Here is a 19536-nt window from a genome sequence, read left to right on the forward strand (position 1 = left end):
ATGAGCTCTAGAAGAGCCCACGACATAACATTTCATGAAATTTCAGAAGAAGTTCAAGTACCTGAAAATAAAGAAAGTGATGGGATCTCAACAAGTTATGTCGCTTGCTAACCTATACAAAATGATAGTCGACGATATATTTGATAAATTATAGTGCATAATATTGTAAAAGATTGTGAGGATCAGACCTATAGTCCAGACACCTGAAGATGTCATGCTTTTTAAATGCAAGTCAGAACCTATATGACTCATTTGATTAAATCTCTATAAAGATCCCTGAAGGATTTAAAATGCCTGAAGCATATAGTTCAAAGTCTCGAGAAATATACTCGATCAGATTACAAAGGTCTTTGTACGGTTTAAAGGAATCTGGGCGCATGAATCGCCTCAGCGAATATTTGCTGAAAGAAGGTTACGTAAGTGATGTTATTTGTCCATGTATTTTTTATAAAGAAAATGTCATTAGAATTTGTTACACTTGCTGTTTATGTTGATGACATTAATTTTGTTGGAACTCCAGAAAAGCTTCAAAAGGCAATTGATATCTTAAGAAAGAATTTTTGATGAAAGATCTTGGAAAGACAAAACTTCGTCTTGGTCTGCAAATTGAATATTTGGCAGACAAAATCTTTATCCATCAATCTGCCTATATATAAAGGGTCTTAAAATGCTTTTACATGGACAAAGCACACCCATTAGGTACACCAATGATTTTTTTGATCACTTAAAGTGAATAAGGATCCGTTCTTACCTCCAGAAGAGGATGATGAACTCCTTGGTCTTGAAATACCCTATCTTAGTGCAATTAGTACACTTATGTATCTTGCTAATGCTACAAGGCCTGGCATAACATTTTCTGTTAATTTACTAGCAAGATATAGCTCTTCTCCTACACAGAGACTTGGGTATTTGAAACAGCGTCTTTATCAGGGGGAGTAAAGTATGCAATGTACTCTTTTTCCCTTGCTCGGGTTTTCTCCCACTGAATTTTTCCTGGTAAGGTTTTTAATGAGGCAGCTTGCAATGTATATTATTAGTGTACTTTTTTCCCTTGACTAGGATTTCTTCCCACGGGGTTTTTCCTAGTAAGGTTTTAACGAGGCACGTAATAATGAACATCCAAGAGTGAGTGTTATGAAAATATTATTGTGGATGTCCATTTATTACTCTACTGTAGATAATCTTTCTGAAGAAAATTATCCATTTAGTACTCCATTGAAGTTTATCTACAAGCAGCTGATGTAGGCAGGTTGCATGCAACTCAATGAAATGACTTGCAGCAGGTTTGATGAGATTAATTTAAATCGATCTGAAATAGTGGTGGATAATATTCTCTATAAATTCAACTTTTGAGAAGATGGTATACAAGATTGGAATGCGGAGACTCAAATATTTGAAACAATATTTTCATCAAGGGGAGTAAAATATGTGATGCACTCTTTTTTCCTTACTAAGGTTTTTTCCCACGGGGTTTTTCTTATAAGGTTTTTAATGAGGCACCTAGCAATGCATATTACTAAATATGTGTACTCTTTTTCCTTCACTAAGATTTTTTCCCACGGGGTTTTTCCTTTTAAGGTTTTAACGAGGCACATTATCTTTTAATGATCATCCAAGGAGGAGTGTTATAAATATATATTATATTATGGATGTTCATTTAATACTCCATTGTAAATAAGCTTCCTGAAGAAGCTTATTTATATGGGACTCCGCTGTAAATATATTTATCTATTTGATACTCTATTGGAAATAAGCCTCCTAAAAAAGCTTATCATTTCGATACTCCGTTATGGATAAATATTATCTTTGGTAAAAGGTTATCTATATCTGGTACAGTAGCAGCTTACAAGCAACTTACAAGCAGCTTGCAGTCGCAGCTTACAAGTAACTTACACATCAGTTTGCATTAGCAGCTTACACAACAACTTCATTTCTTCTATATACAAAGGAAATTTCAGTTCATTATGTATATGAAGTTCGAAAATTGAATAATACATCAGTTTCTCTCTATACTTGTCTTTACTTTACAGTCTTTATTTTATAATAACCACCAGAATAAACTTAGAAATTTCATGTATGGTTAACACTTAACAATCCAAAAACTAGATTCAACTACAACTGCAAATTAATGCATGCAGTATTTCTAAAGTGGCAACATTTGTTCGTAGGATTTTAAAGTTTTGGATTCTAATATTCTTCTAAATATGTCTAAAGGACATGATTCAGTGGTTGATGTACACAAATAACAAGCTGGATGTCTAGCTCCTAATTTCAACTATAACACTCTCTGCTTTCATAATCCAAATTTTAAATAAACATTTTTCTTGAACTCATTTGCTCCAGTTCTTTTTCTTCTTTTTAACAAGATTATCTTGACTTTTTTGCTCGACTGTAGCAAGATATTTGACGGATTAGTTGAAGTGTTCATATAAGCTATACGGCAATCATCTTGAAATAGGTTTGTCCTCTAGTATTGGATCAGTTAATTAAAGATAAAATAAAATATATAAAAAAGAAGAAGAAATATATAACTCCAACTTATCCATTATCAATTCATCTCTTCTTCTAATGTTTGACAAGGTATTACTTCAACTTTCATCATCATCCAAATAAAATGCTTAATTGTAGGTAGGATTAAGTGCGTACTAACTACACTCTTCAAACTTTACTACTCGTGAGAGTATATTAGGTTTTTTGTTATTGTTATTGTAGGCAAAATTAGCTAAGCTAGTGCATCCCCTGCTCCAATGTGCGGCAACTATACTGTTGGGGCTCTTTAAAACTATCGTCAAGTGCATCTCGAATTCTAAAAAAGTAATGCATATTTGGAGAATACGATACAGATATGGAGTTTGCATTAAAGTTATTGATTTCGGTCGACCCGCAAGTTATATACTAGCTCCGCCCCTAAACACAAGTCAAAGGCTGTGCTCCACTTGTCAAATTAGAAAAAGGAGAGAGATAATATCACTCATTTCCCCCAAAACCCAAAGCCCCAAAGAACTGGCCAGCCTGTTTCCTACCAACCATTGTCCCTACACCTTCCCATGAATAGAAGTTGGGTAAAATGATAAGTACTCCTTCATCTTAATCAGATAATTCAAATTTAAACTTAAATATGAATTTATTTTAGTTAGACCTCAACGTAAGATTTTAAAAGGGTAGCTCGGTGCACGAAGCATCCCGCGTTCACGCAAGATCTGGAGAAGGACTGCATCCTAAGGAGTGTGATGCAAGTATCAGTGGCTGATTCTACGGCTCAAATCCGTGACATATAAGTCACACGGAGACAACATTACCGTTGCTCCAAGACTCCTCTTCCCTCAAAGTAAGACTTTTAGACACTTAAATTCAAATTTAATCCGACTCTAATATGAATATTGAACATCCGGTAAGAAACCAAAAAAGACAGGCCCTACAAAACGAATTGAAGAAAAGACACTCACATGCAGCTCCAAATGGTGGACCCCAAAACATAAAACTCTCACCCAATTTAATTATTCTTCTCCTTGTAAGCACTTTTATGATTTATCAACCTGACCTCATTGATATTAACACTAAAGACTACTAAAAATTGACAGTCCATCGCAAAAAATAAATTTTTTTACTAATATAAAGTCCAATCCCATGTGATTTAACACCCTGGAGTTAGACCAAAACCAAATCCACCTAATCTTCTATAAATCTATAAAAGAACAAATTCTTAGGATTTCAAGATGTAACAATTGCTAGTCGGCAATATTTAATTAATGGACGTTTAAATCAAGAGTTAATGAAAAGGCCAAGTGCTAAACAACTTTATACACTTCACCACTAGAATATCCAACCAAAAGAATGAGATAATTAATACAAACGGTCAATTCCAATTTCCCAAATCATTTTATGGAAATATTCAAATTTCTCAACTATCATCCTATAAAAATCATTGCACAAATTTTCTCAAAATAATTTTAAGAAAAAAATAAAATAAAGACACATAACAGGTCCCGCCCCCATCACCAACCACCTAAGTATCATTTAATACAATTTACTTACGTTTACTGAGAATTTTTGACAAATTCAATCACGCCATCCATTTTCTATGTTTGCAGTCTGGTATCTGATTATCTCGATTCTAACAATTTTATGGTGTAACACCACGAGGCGAGCCTCTAGACTCCTGAGGTGGTGTTTGGCTTTCGGAACCTTTGGATGGATCATCCGAAGATTGTCGAAGACCATCATCTCTATTCATTTCTTCAATCATCCTTACCACCTCCGCCATTGTAGGTCGTTGATCAGGCACAATAGCAACACAAGCCATTCCGATCTGAAGTAGTTGTACCATCTCTTCTTCCACATTATGGTACCGCATTAGCTCAACGTCGAACACCTCTGCGGTCCATTCTTCCCTCACGACGCTCTGAACCCATCTAGGCAAATCAATGCCCTCCTCACCGAGCGAAGCTTGGTTCGGAGCTTTCCCCGTTAAGAGCTCCAAAATCAATACTCCAAAGCTATACACATCGGATTTAAACGTGACCTTTCGTGTTTCAAGAACCTCCGGTGCACGATATCCTGCAACACGGTGGTTGTTGACCGGTGTCGCGGTGGTGGAGAAAAGTAGGTTTAGTCCATAATCGGATACACAAGCATAATCTTGGTTATTTTCTTGTTTGAGGAGAACATTTGAAGCCTTGATGTTTCCATGTACAATTTTTCCTGAAATATGAAGGTATGAAATGCCTCTTGCTGCACTTAACACTATTCTCATTCGACTATCCCAATCAAGTGGTGTACGGCCTGATCCTCTACTACCTACAAAAATAACCAAAATAAATTTAATTAGATAACAGCGCCAATGTAGAAATGGTCTTTTATGCAACAACAATAACAACAACAAACTCAGTGTAAACCCACATGCTGGGGTCTGGGGAGGGTAGAGTGTAAGCATACCTTACCCTACCTTGGGAAAGTAAAGAGGTTATTTCCGATAAACCGCCCGCTCAAGAAACAAAAATAGTCTCTTATGATCACTTACAATGTAAATAAAAAATATTGACCTTTTCAGATCTCTATTGTGTTATTATCAGATATTTGTAGTATTGTTTTCAGATATCTTATCTTATGTCTAAAAAAATAAAATTCTTATAAAAAAGACATAAACTAAAAATAAATTTGCAATGCCAATGTAACTTAATTGCCTTCTTGGAGTTTTCAGTCAAACAAAGTTGGGTTCAAAGTAGTTGAGTTAATCAAGAGTACAGAGTCTATAATTAGATTTTGCTTTTCTAACTTTATTTTCACCAAAAGAAGAGAAATGGGGGACAACAAGAATCAATGAACAATAAAGAAAAGCAACGGAATAATAAAATTAATAAATCAGACAATTATAACCACCAAATAACTTAAAGCCAAAGTAATGTAAGCCTTTTAAGTTTACAAGTAAAGTTTTCAATATAGCAATTACTACTAACATCATGACTTGCAAAAGTGTGGGATCTGAAAATCAAATACTTTGTGGTTGATTTTAAAGGTCTAAACTATCACATGATAGTGGTTGTCATGTGACCAGAAGATCACGGGTTCAAGCCGTAAAAATAGCCTCTTGCAGAAATGTAGAGCAAGACTGCGTACCCTTATGGTTCGGTCCTTCTCCGGACCCCGCACATAACGAGAACTTAGTGCACCGGACTGTCCTATATTGCGCAGACTCTTCAGAATGTTGTTGTACCCTTATGGGATCCTTCGAAAATATACTATTTTTACAAATCCGACACATACCCGATTATATTTTCGGAAAGGCCGCGCAATATACCCGACTATATTTTCGGAAAGGCCGAGCAACGTAGGTTGAGGCAGTTACGAAAAAGTACATATTTTGGAGCATCGGTGCCAGATGTAGCAAAATAAAAGGCAAACATTTGACAAGAAAAGAGTCTTCTTTTCCAATTTTTTTATTCATTTCATCATTTTATAAGGGACGGTATGTCGGTAGGGAATCATAATGGTCTGTTGCAATGTAACGTTGGTTTCATAAAAAAATAAAAGTACAAAACGTAACAAATACGAAATGCAACTGTACAATTATTCTCAAAGAATGTAGCTTAAGTTAAGGAATATCTGAACAAAATGCTTAATTATTTATCGCTTAAAAAGGTGAAAAGTTTATTCTAAAATTATTGGTTAACAACTAGCAAAAGAATAAAATAAGTAGGCACCAAACTTAAATAATTAAGAGAAACAAAAAAGAAAAGCAATTCCAGTTCAGAAGCGCTTTAAACTATGGTTATAATGTGAATGTGTACAAGATCTGCACGTGTATAGATTGAAGACACATAATGTGTTTTTTTAAAAACAAACAAATAAAAAATCTTTTTCATAGCTGTAACCCACCCAAAGTTGAGACAAACATTTTTCACGAATCAAAAAGTCCCTTAAATCTAGCAAGGATTTTGAACATAAACATTAAGTAGACGTTTGGATACAAATATTGTTTTTTTTGAAAAAGTAATATTTGAAATTTAAATTATGTTAGGACATGCAATATTGCAGTTTAGTGAGTTTGGAAAAAAGTTGTTCAGAACGCTATATTAAATTGGAGTGCTGAATTTTCATGGACACACCCGTTTCTTTTTTTTTTTTGCTATAAAAATATCTGGAAAAAAGGAAAAAAATCTATGGACAAAGGGGCCTTAAAATTAATTTCTTTAAGCTATTACTTCCCAAAAATACCAGAATGATTTGTCATGAAAAATCAGAGTAAAACCAACAAAACGCTAATATTTAATTGAAGTGCTGAGTTTTCCTCTTTAGCAAAAAAATTCAGAAAACAGCAGCAAAAATGCAGAAATATATAGGAAGATTGAGCCAAGAATTGAAGCTATTGAGTTCCAAATAAAAAGCCAAGTCGGGATGCACTAAGCTTCTGTTATGCAGAGGATTCGAAAAGAATCAGACAACAAAGGTTTATTGTACGCAGTCTTATCCTACATTCATGCAAGAGACTATTTGTATAGCTCAAACCTGTGACCTGTCACAAAGGTGTATTATACGTCGTCTTACTCTATATTTCTAAAAAAAATTGAAATTATTTTTACGGCTCGAATGGTGACCTCATGATCACATGCCTTGCAACTTGAGTTCGACCGAATCCATAACAGAATTAATTAAGCTAAAGAAGAGAAGCATACCGTGAAGAAGAGAAGACAAACTTCCGGTAGGAACATAATCAGACACCAACAATTTCTCATCTTTAGAGTAATAAAATGCTCTTAAAGGCAAAACATTCTCATGTTTCATCTTCCCCAAAACATCCATTTGTTGTTCAAATTCTTTTCTAGTAACCACAACATCCTTAAGCCTTTTCACAACAACTGTAGTACCTTCCTCTAAAACAGCTTTATAACTTGTACCAACACTTCCTTTACCTAACACTTCTGCTGAAGCTCTCAACAAATCTTCAAGATCAAAACTATAGCCTCCTCCTCCATTGAAAAAAACAAGTTTATTCCTCTCTCCTTCAGCTGTTAAATCGTCTTTTGACGATGATGTTCCTGCCTCTCCTGCTCCTGTGAATGCTGCTGCTGTCGTCGTTGGCGGCTTCTGTGTCTTTGTTGTTGACTCTTTCCTTGTTAATTTTCGACGCAAACATAGGAAAAGGAATAGCAATAGTAGTAGAAGTCCAAGTCCTGAACCGATAGCTATTCCAACAATGGCAGCGGTTGACAGCTTCTTCGATCTCTTGAATTTATGCTCGACGTCAGAAGGTGAAGGAGAAGATGACGGAGAAGGAAAGAATGGAGTACAGGGCGGCAATGGGCCGCCACACAAATCAATGTTACCGGCAAAAGATGAAATTGGGAATTTAGCGAGAGTCGTCGGAACCGACCCATTGAGTTGATTATTCGACACATTGAAATCCACAAGTCCCGTTGGATTTATACTAGGGAGATTCCCACTGAAGCCATTGTTTTGCAACAGAAGACCCGTCAAATGTGTGAGATTGTTAATGGAGAAGGGGATATTGCCGGAAAAGTTATTCGATGAAATGTCCAACCTGTTCAACCGGGTTAACCCGATTAGGCTCTCCGGAAACCCACCGGAAAACCTATTATTTTGGAGATAAAGACTACGAAGAAGCTTGAGATTAGAAAAATCCGAAGGGAGAGAACCAGATAACCGATTCGCGTGAAGACTAAGAACTCGGAGTTGACTCAGTCGACCTAAAGTATTAGCAGGAATTTGACCAACAAGACCCACAGCAGGAAGCCGTAGTGAATAAACAGACGAATTTGTAGAATCACATTCAACACCAAACCAGGTGCAGGCAGAAGATGAAGAGTTCCATTGAACACGATTAGCGTGTGGGATTTGAGAGAGGAAAGCAAGGAGAGCTTGCTTTTCCTCTGTAGGTTCTGATACTACTTGGTATTGATTCAAAATTGAAGCAAAAAACAAAGTACAAAACACAAACCTTGAATTTGAAAATACCGCCATTGAAATAGAAATAAGAATGTAATTCAATGGAGTATAATCAGTACTGCTCTGTAGATAGTGGTGGTTTCCGGCGAGAAGAAGCCATATAGAGAGAGAGAAAAGTAGAAGAGGAAGAGTGTTTAGAGAGAGAGTGAAAAAGGGGAAATGAAACGCTCTGTGTAAGGGAATTATTAGTAAGACATGTGAATACCTTTTAAATTTACAGTCCTTTCACTTTTCCTGTAACCCAAATATTTGGCCTTTTTTTTGTTATTTTTCTGTTAAATACTCTGTCCGAACCTATTTCCTTTTTAGTACGTGTCAAAAAGAATGATTTCTTTTCCTATTTGGAAACAGTTTACCTATAATTTATAGCCACACAAAATATATGTGCTTCATTTTACACTATAAATTCAAAAGTCTTCTCTCTTTTCCCTCAATTTTTTTTTCCTTTTCTCAATTTCTTTTTTCGACTTTTTCCTTTCTCAATTGGCTTGAGGAGGATGTTTCAAAAAAAAAAATATGTCTTGAGGAGGACGGTTGGGTATACCAGCAAAGGACCACACATTGCACCTTTATGAGTGGGAAGATGCTTCTTGTCGTCAATTTGGCTTTTTTTTTTTTTTTTGGTTTGTTTTTTTTATCCGCATTGAGTCAAATTAAATTCAGAAGGGGAGTCTTCGCGTAATTGGTAAAGTTATTGTCATATCAGGAGGTCACGGGTTCAAGCCGTAGAAATAATCTCTTGCAAAAATATTGTGTAAGGCTGCGCACAATAGACCATTATGGTTCGACCCTTTCCCGAATCTCGCACGTAACGGGAGCTTAGTGCACCGAATTGCTATTGATCAAATTAAATTCAAATTTGTTGGAAAGTTCTATATTGGGAGTAGAGCATTTCTAATAGAGGCAACTCTATATTCGAGGCTCGAACATGAAATATATAATTAAGGAAGAATATGTACTTTTCACTCAACCACAAACTCTTATTAGTGTCAATATAGTTTCTATATCTACGCCCACAACAAACTCAAGAAATTGTAATAATCAAAGTATATTTACAAAAACCTACAACAAACTCACCTGACTGAATATTTTTACAAGAATACTCTTTCTTTCCCACAAGCAAAGCACCAAAAAGTAATCTTTGCATCTCAATTTATGTGATGGTACTTAATTTGGGGTTTAAAAAAAATTAAAGTTTATGTCTAAAATAAGTTATAGATATTATGTGGAGCTATAAATTATTTCATTCAGAGTGAACTAGGTCTTTTAGAGTTAGATTTTCACTAAATATAAAAAACAATCATTCTTTTTGGGATTGATTTATCGTGATGTTTAGACTTCTTCTTTTTTTTTGGTGTGGGGGAGAGGGGGAAGAGGAGGAGGAGGAGATACGGAGCAAGGATTTTAAGCTTATGGGTTAAAATTTTTAATTCTTTTAAGTTATTGAGTTCTAAATTAATAGTCGTACATAATTAATGAATTTTTGAAAGATAAATACAAGGTTTGAATAGGCCGAACTCGTAGCTGGCATTGTGACTCCGCTCCTGGAGAGGAGGAGAGTGAAAATTCTGCCCAATACCCGAGAGACATTTAACAGAGTGTGATATTAATGGTTAAGGGTATGGTAGTAACTCAACTGTAAGCACATAAATTCGCCATAACAATAGTTCTCTGCCTGCAACTCTTTTATGTATATTTACAATAAGGTAATTCCCCTTAATTTTTTGGTGTATCTAATTTTTTATATTTTAACATCCTTTGATGAAAATTCTGACTCCGCCACTAATCTCAGCTCCTACTTCAAATGATAGAACGATTCGAAAAGTAATTAAGGTGACATTGTCTTACTGTCGCAGGGAATTCAAATTTGTCCTCATTTTCCTAGATACTGAGCTTAGAAGGAAAGAAATCTACAGCACTAAAATTTCTTAAGTTGAACTCCATGATAAGTAACAAACTAAATGAATTTATATATGTCAATATAGTGTCAAATACTTCTTGTTTCTCCTTTTGGTGTAGAACAGATCAGAAATTAGCTTCTTACATTTAATTAATAGTAGTTTGCTTTAGGAACACACTTCAATTCACATTAGAGTCGGGCGGATTTACAATGTCATATATTAGTCCGTGTAAAGTCAGTAGCTTTTGCATATTTCATGTCTATGTTTTAAAAATATTTATTAAATATCTATAAATATTTAACCGTAAATTAAATTATTATTGTATTTAACTTGAGATATTATAAGTTTAGTTCAAAAAGAGTTAGACGATAATGACATGGAAAAAGAATCCTTTTGGCACATATGCTCATCGAATATATTGACTGCTTCCACTCTCCACAAGAAGAGCCGGTTAATTTAGAGGTGGGGCTAGAGTTCTAGCTATGAGTGTTGAGTTGGGCAAAAATTCGGTAACTTTGATCAAAATTTTATAATTTTATTAAAAAATTCACTAAATATATTTAAAAATTTATCCAGGCAAACTCTCTTTTAGAATCTCAAATTCATAAACTTAAAATTCTAATTGTTTGATAAAGACCCATAACTTTGATGGACCACAAATGATTGAACTACAGTTGGGGTTGCTAGCACTCAGCCTCTTTAGTCTTTACAGCAATATTTAGTATTGATTGTAATATATCATAGTAAGAAAGAGATAAGATTATTATAAACTTTGGCTCCACATTGGACTCACTTAAATAATGTAATAGTCCATAGCTGGCCGGTAGCTAGTATTCTTAGCCTTTTCAGTCCTATATATTGTACCTATTTATTCAATATATAGATATTTATAATTTATCATAACAAAGAGGTATCACATAAACTACATTCTAAATAACGTATGTATCCGGATAGTCGAAAGTCTCGATAGTTAGCTATCGGCCTTTCGGTCAAAAACAACGTTAATGAAGGCGTGTAGGTGCACTACTCCATAAATTTTCATTTATCACTCAACAACGAAACCTTGCTTATTTCTTTTTTTGAGGATCAACGAATCGAATGATATTTGTTTTCCAATTTTTGTCTCTTCATCTCCCTCTGAATCAAACTTTTCCTTGCCGTAATTGTTGAATACCTATGAATATCTATAATACAAGTCGAATCCTAGATGTAGAAATATAAGAAGGTGGACCCCCTCTCTGATCCGTCGAAAGAAATGAGATTATCGCGGATACACACGAGTATTCTAAGCATATTCAGTTTGTAAGCACGTGATTTTTGCTTCACGGACAAGCACTCCAAAAGAAAACAAAATTAGTGACCAGTGACCTCGCTGTACAAATTTTCCAATTTTTCATGACATGTACTGCTAGTCATTTGTGGTTCATCCCATTTTTTTTGCATTTTTTGATCTTATCAGTCAAAACACAGGGTATGTCTGTCATAGTAATCAAGGCGACTCTGAAATAAATAAACCAATCCCGTTTCGATTGTCCTTTAATTGGAAAAAACTCTCTTGTGCCCGCGCGGGTATGAAAAAGGAGGTGTGACACAGTTCTAACCTAATGAAAATCTAAGGCCTAACAAATGGCATGTCATGAAGTATGTGTCCGGATAGTCAAAAGTCTCGATAGTTAGCTATGGGCCTTCCGGTCAAAAAACAACATTGATAAAGGCGTGTGGGTCAGGGGCGAATTTAGGGGGTGGAAGGGTGTTCACCCGAACCCTCTTCGCCAAAAAATTATACTATATATGTAAGGCAAAATCTGTTTTTTACCTCTATATATTATGTTTTGAATCCCCTTGACATAGCCCAAAAGCATAGTTTAGTGGTCAAAGGGGTTCAAAACTTTTGTAAGGTCATTGGTTCTATTCTCACGGGCTACAATCTTTTTAACTTTTTCATATTTTTGAACCCCCTTGGCAGTTATCTTGCCTCCGCCACTGGTGTGGGTGCACTATTCTGCGCTCGAGATTGTAACTTTCCATAATTTTTTATTTATTACTCAACGGCGAAACCTTGCTTATTTAAGGATCGGCAAATCAAATGATACTTGTGTTCCAATTTTTGCCAGGGAGCAAAAGTGAAAAAGGGTCAGTAATAGTACATTAGCAACTATAATAGTAGGGAAAACATATGGAAAATGTAACTGTTTAACCAAAAATAGGGATTTCGGTCAAAGCTTAATTTTAGAAGAACTCGGGTTACTGATAATCAAATAGAAATAGAAATAATTGATGTAAATAATAACTAAATAGAAAGCAAAGTAAATCAGTATATTTCAATAGTATTGCGTGTCTTTACAAATGTTCAGTCCTCACCTTTTATAGCTATCACTAAGTAATACGTTTTGTTTCTCTCATAATGGAGTCATTATGGACAATTAATGGTATTTAATGTAACGTTAGAATTGGTAATCATAACTGATTCAATACAGATTCCATAATATTTTCCGTGATTAATGCCTATTAATTACCAGTAATTAGTATCTATACCCCTTTTGCTATTTAGGTTCATTCTTCTGATGCGACTTCTGAATATCAATAGGTTCGAGCACCTATCCTTTCTGACTTCTTTGAATCTCTGCCTGTGCCTGCTGAAGCTCGTGTCTCTTCAACTATTCTTTGCCAACTGCCATTCTTTTACCAGTCCACGTGTTATAACATGTCACCTCATAATTAATTCTATACATGAACTTAATTTTTTCCAATACAGATAGTCCCCCCACTTACCGTTTATTCTTCAATAGAATATTTGGGAAGTCGATCTTATTAAAGCGGGAATATTTTCCGCCATTATTTTTTCTCTGAAACTGACGTTTCATATGTCACTTTCATTTAATGTTCGTGACACGTGGCATTCCCCGATTGTTTCTGCAACTTTTCAGCTTCTTTTAGGGCTTTTTGACGGCTTCATCAATTACGAAGAGACAGCTTCCATCATGAAGTTTCCATCATTACACCTTTTCCTTTGAAGGTTGTTTCTAAGTATAAATATAACTTTTCATCTTTGTCTTTCTCATAAAAAGTTTTAGAATATTCAGTTCTTGTTTTCTTCTTCCTGGTACTACTATGTCTTCTTCAAACCCTAACCCTCGAAGAGTCCCCATTGTTGATACCCTTCCTCTTGCTCCTGTTAGAAGTCGGAGAGGAGGAAGACTTCGTAGTTTAGGGTCTTCATCGTTACGAAACCCTTCTATTCCTTCAATGAGTTCTACTCCACTTTCTAGAACTAGAGGTTCTTTTTCCCAGAGGTCTTCGTCTAGAAATAAAGACTCTAATGAACCTCTTCGTGAGCCTTTGGTAGACGAAATTGTCCCTGCTAAACTATCTTTTTATATTGATAGAGAATTAATCAGAAACCAAATTTCTTCTATGTCTTCTTTAGATCGTGCTGATATTTACCCATCTCAAATTACTGAAGGTCTGAACTCTGTTGTTCGCAGGGATTGCCACTGGAGACATGATTTCCCCATTATAATTCTAATGCGAACCAAAGGATTACATCTTACTTGACTGGGTTTTCTTTTGTGTACACATACCCTTTTACACTGAATTTTAAGCCCCCCATTGATCCTGTTATCATCGAATTTTGTCATTTTTTTTACGTTTGTTTAGGACAAATTGGCCCCATCGTGTGAAGGGCTGTTGATTGCTTGAGGCATTTAGCCAATATGGCTGGTTTGCCTTTTACTTTCTTTTCTCTGATTCATCTCTACTCTCTTAAACTTTTCCGCCAAGGGTTTTTTACTTTAGTAGCGAGAAGTAAGAGAGTGCTAGTTAGCCCATAAGATGATAAAGACCGTGGCTGGTATGCCAGGTTTGTTGCTGCCCCCACTGTTGGTCTAGTGGGTCAAGAAAATGTTCCATTTCCTGAGAAGTGGAATTTTGCACGTAAGTTTTCTTTTTATAACTTTTTTCTACCTTTTCTCTCAATTTTACTTGATACCATCTAACTTTTTCCTCCTTTTTAGCAACCATACTGTTGCTGAGTTTTTCAATTTTCGTGGTTAGGTAGGAAAATTATTGAATGTTGCTTCGATGGAAGGTAGATCTTGGAAAAACCTTAGGCATTGGTTTGGTTGGAAAGTAAAGACTCATGGTAAATGCTTTTTCTCATATATCCTTCGTACTTTCATTCACTTTTCCTTTGAAATTTGTTTTGATCCTTCTTTTTATCAGGATTTTCCATTCGAGGTATAAGTGTTAATGCTGTCATAGCTTCCAGAGTTTCTTTGGAAAGAGCTCAAGAGATAATCTTGGGTTCTTCATCGAAAAGGAGGCTGCTGCAGTCCAAGATTCTGAAGAGGAGGAGGAACATGATGAGGGTTCCTTAATAAAAAGGCCGCGAGCCAGAAGACGTGTCTTTTCAGACGATGAAGCGTCTCCTCCCCGTTCTGTTTCCATTACTGAGCCTGTTGAAGCCACTATGGTAATCTCTGATGATGACATTCCCGTGGCAGCTCGTAACTCTGACGATCAGCTTTTTGCTCGTGGGTTTGATAGTGACAATTTGGGTTTAGTTTCTGATGAAGTACCTCTTGCCTCATTTTCCATGCTTGTTCCAGTGACGTCTTCTTTGCCAGTTGTAACTGCTGCCATTGCTGCTCCGCCCCAAGCTGTTTCGGCTTCTTCCACAGTTCCCCCTACTACTGTCCATCATACTGAGGTTGGTTCCTCAAGTGGAAGTGGATCTATGAAGCAAATTATCATCGAGGTTCCTGCTGATGGTAACCTTTTGAGAAAATCTGGTCGAGCTAATGTGTGGTTGAAACCTCTGATCGGTCCAGTTGAGAAATCCAAGCTTGAGAGTCACAACTCTTTGACTTGGATGAATGACATAGTGCAGTCATCATTAAATGTATTTGTTTCTTTTCTTACTTTATTACATCCTTCTTCTATTAAGGTTCTTACCCTCTTTTTTTTAGATCAATCTTGTTGGCACAGAGATGATGAAGAGGGTTTACCACATAGAGCAGTTAATGCATGATTATCAAATTGAAGCGGACAACTGGAGAGAATAATATGAAAGCCTTCAAATTGATATGGAAGTGTTAAAAGAAAACAAGTGCACCTTAGAGAAGCAATTGAAGGTTTTAACTTCAGAGTTGGCGGTTGAGAAAGCTTCCTCAAATCAAGCTGGCAAAGATAAAAATCTCCTCGAGACATCGTTTTCTAAGCAACTCTCCAAAGCCAGTGAAGAGATTAGAGAATTGAGGGTTTTGTTGAATGAAAAAGAAGTTTACGCTGGTGAACTTGTTCAATCACTCACTCAGACCCAAGAAGATCCCCGTGAGTCTTCTAATAAGGTCAGTTTTTTAGAAAGTTCACTTGCTCATCTACAAACTTCTTATGATTCGGCCTTGGCTGAGAAAGAAAAGCTCAAAATGAGATTGATCTATGGGAGAAAGATTATGAGATTCTTGAGGACAAAACTGCCATTGAAGGGAGTTGGGCAATTTTAAACACACGCCATGATACCCTTGTGGAGGCTAGCCAAGAGGGTTTTAACTTGGATGCTGAGTTAGCCTTTATACTCAGGGACTTGCTAGTTAATTTGTGCGTTTATGTTTTACCCTTTTGCATTTTTTTTTGTTTTATAAGATGTTTTATTAACTTCATGGATGTCTGAATCACACATGAATTTTATAAAAAAAGGGTCCTTTTATACTCGACACTTAATGAAAAAGACATCTCAACTTTATAATGGTGTAAATATACGAACAAGAAATAGGAACATAAATGTTTCTTGAAATAACATTGACAAAGTTTTCATCGGAACTTTGTCAAGTTTAAGTAACATCTTACATGTATTTAAATATCTTCTATAACTTTTCGTAACTGTTTTGATTACAACAGATTTGCAAAAGAGGAAATAAAATCCAAGGGTTTTTTCTTTTAACCCATGACTAAACATTGTCTTTAACCTAGACATCATAAGATTATTAAATCTGTATGAAGGTTTTTTAACTAGTTTGTGTTATTGGCTCGTGGCTTTGCTCTGCACTTGTTATATTTGATGAGCAGACTTTTGGGCTTGACTTGAATTTAACTTGTATTCAATCTTCTTTGCCTTCTTTATACATATGTCATATGTATATTATATAGTACCCCAAGTGTTTGAGCTTTGAAGTATGAAATCTCGAGCACTTGATTACTCCTATCATGCGGTACTTTTCCTGAAAAGGAAGAACATACGGGACTCGGAGGTTCGGTTTTAGATGAAAACTGCTTAGCCCGTTTAAATTTCTATTAGAGTAATTGTAAGCCTAGACCGGGAATTTATATTTTTCCACGTGTCTTGCAGCTCGTGATTCATCACTTAGTACAGGTTAGCTTTTTGCCTATCATCTAAAATCGTTAGAAAATTTTTAACAATTCAAAAATAAAATTTTAAAATTAGGGTACCTGCCCGTGGATACTTCATTTCCTTAGAAATAGTATCTCTTCAGATGAACAGCATTCCAATGTGAAGGTAAAATCTTGCCATCTATTGTTTCCAACTCGTATGCTCATTTTCCTGCGATACCATGAATCTTATAAGGTCCTTCCCAAGTTGGACTTAACTTTCCCGTATTAGCTGCTTTCGTGGATTGAAAAACCTTCTTGAGTACGAAGTCCCCAATCTTGAAGTATCTTAGACGAGCTTTCCGATTATAGTATCGTTCCATAACTTGTTTTTAAATTACCATCCTTATTAGTGCAACTTCCCTTCTCTCTTCAAGTAAATCTAGGTTTACTCGCATTTCTTTTTGATGAATATAAAATATTCATATCTTATATACTTAAAATATACTATTATAAGGTATTTATATAATATTTCGATTTTCTAACAATGTTTTGCAGGAGATAAGAATGCTATTAATTAAGCAAGAAAATGAAAGAAACAAGAAAGTCGTAACATATTCACTCCATAATGCAAGAAGATCATGACGCATCTTCTTCATGACACATCTTCCTCAAGACGCATATTTCTCAAGATATATTCTCCTCAAGATGCATCTTCCTCACTTGAGATCACAAAACTTCAAGAAGAAATGCACTTCTATGAATAGAAGGCAACTCTCTGTGTATGAGGCATTGAGGAAAAAGGAACAAAGGAGCCACTTTATTTTCTAAAGTTTTGGTCATTTATTCTTTCTTGTTCTTCTTTCATTACTTATAATTTTCAGATTTTCTAGTAGTGTTGGCAATATAGGCCATATTATAGAAGTTCTTTCTTTTTCAAATACTCGATAATGGAGTAGTGTCTTTTTGTTGGGATAGTTGATGAAGCTTGATATATAATTTTATAATAGTTTTCTCAATTTTATTACACACTTTGCCTGAGATTCTCTAGCTCCACTTTTATATTGTGCTGGGGTGTTAGATTTTAATTAGTCACATCTATCTATTTATTTCTCAAGTTACTTGTATTGATTTTATAATTCTCCCGAAGCAAAATCAATACATACTAACTAGTGTGAATCAATAGATAGAGGGTAATTTTCAGCAATCTAGCATTCCAAATCTTGATTTTTGCTTACTTCAATTTTAATTATCACGGAGGAATTGTTATAAGCAATATCATTGATTTTGTAGTAAAGATATTCTCCCGAAGTTTTTACTACCTCTTAGCACAATTCAGGCAAGACACATATTTCGATCTTGTCGTCACTAATCGTAAGTCAGTTAATAATATAGTCTCAAGGAGTATTATTAATTGTTTACTTTCTAGTAAGCAAAACATAATTGTATTAGCAGTAAGCAATTATTCTTAGTGAAATATATGTAGAAATTGAGATTTCATTATAAAAATATCGTCAAGTGAATTCAATGATTCCCAATATTTTTTAAATATAAATTTTCCACAAGTTGTTTTTGTTTAAGTAATTTACAAATTCAAAATTCTACTCTTTTCATCAATTTGGTTCTCTCAAATAGTAGCTAAAATATTACAAGTTTGTAGCATAGATTTTCCAATCTCTGTGGGACGATATCTTAAACTATATTAGAATTTGACTAAGCACGAGCAGGAAAATTCTATACACATTGGCCTCGTCAATTTTTTGGTGCCGTTGCCGGGGATTGGCATAAATCTACTTCAAATTAAATACTTTATTACTAATTTGAGAATTTATTATTATATGTATTGGTATCCTTATTTTTGTTAGTTTTATCATCACCTGCTAAATATTTCTATAACTATTACTATTATATCCATTCTAACGTTTTTTTCCGTAGTAATATAAAAAAAAAAATTTCTTTCTTTCTCATTGTTGTAACTATTACCTACTGTTTTTATTATTAACATGTGTAGATATAATTAATGTGTATATCTATAACTCTTATGATATTGTCAGCAACTTCACGTCATAGTACTTTCATCATAATATACTATTTGTACTAATTATCTTTTCCCTTAATACTGATAATTATTATAACTAAATGTACTATTCACTACTACTACTTTTCTTTTACTATTTTCTTTTAGTGATATTGTTATTGTAGGAATTAAGTTTAATTGTTTTTTAAAAAACTTTAATTTTCTTTTCTTAAAAAAAATCACTTAGTTTATGACCCGCTTTTCTACAAAAGAGTTGACATATTATAATCCTGAAACTGAAAGATCTCTTCGATTACGCATGAAAGAACAAACATCATCTTCTCAGAGTGTAGCTTGTGAAAGAATGGAAAACCAGGGAGTAGAAGATATCAATCCACCCGAAGTGTCACCACCAGTCCATTTAGAAGATTAATTTGATGAAGTGGCGCCAAGACCAGCAAACAGAATCCTAAGGGATTATGCTAGGCCTGTCCGCTTCAACTGTGAATCTAGTGTCAGAAAACCCTGGTAGCAGCCAACAACTTTGAAATTAGGACCGGCCTAATTCAAACAATTCAATAATCTTGTATCTTTATAGGAGATTCAAGTGAAGATCCACACAATCATTTAATTGATTTTTTGGAACTTGTTGAAACTGCTAAGTATAATGGAGTTCCTCCTGAAGCAATCAAGTTAAGTCTATTTCCTTTTTCTTTAAAAGGAGATGCCAAGACATGGTTGCGAAGTTTACCTCAAGGGTCAATTACCACATGGGACCAGATGACTCAAAAGTTTTTGAATAAATATTTTTCTCCTGCTAAAACAACA

The 19536-nt window shown here is 34.9% G+C and overlaps 1 protein-coding gene across 1 annotated transcript; it reads right to left on the reverse strand.

The window, feature by feature from the left end:
* Nucleotides 1-3769: 3769 nt before the first annotated feature.
* On the reverse strand, nucleotides 3770-8648 carry LOC104218469 (probable inactive receptor kinase At2g26730). Its single transcript, XM_009768970.2, has 2 exons — nucleotides 7173-8648; nucleotides 3770-4797 (listed from the first exon to the last, which is right to left on the reverse strand). The coding sequence occupies exons 1-2, from the start codon at nucleotides 8476-8478 to the stop codon at nucleotides 4124-4126; spliced, it is 1980 nt and encodes a 659-aa protein (XP_009767272.1). The 5' UTR covers nucleotides 8479-8648; the 3' UTR covers nucleotides 3770-4123.
* Between the last annotated feature and the right edge of the window lie 10888 nt (nucleotides 8649-19536).

Source organism: Nicotiana sylvestris, chromosome 6, assembly GCF_000393655.2.
Source record: "Nicotiana sylvestris chromosome 6, ASM39365v2, whole genome shotgun sequence".
Classification (NCBI taxonomy): Eukaryota; Viridiplantae; Streptophyta; class Magnoliopsida; order Solanales; family Solanaceae; genus Nicotiana; species Nicotiana sylvestris.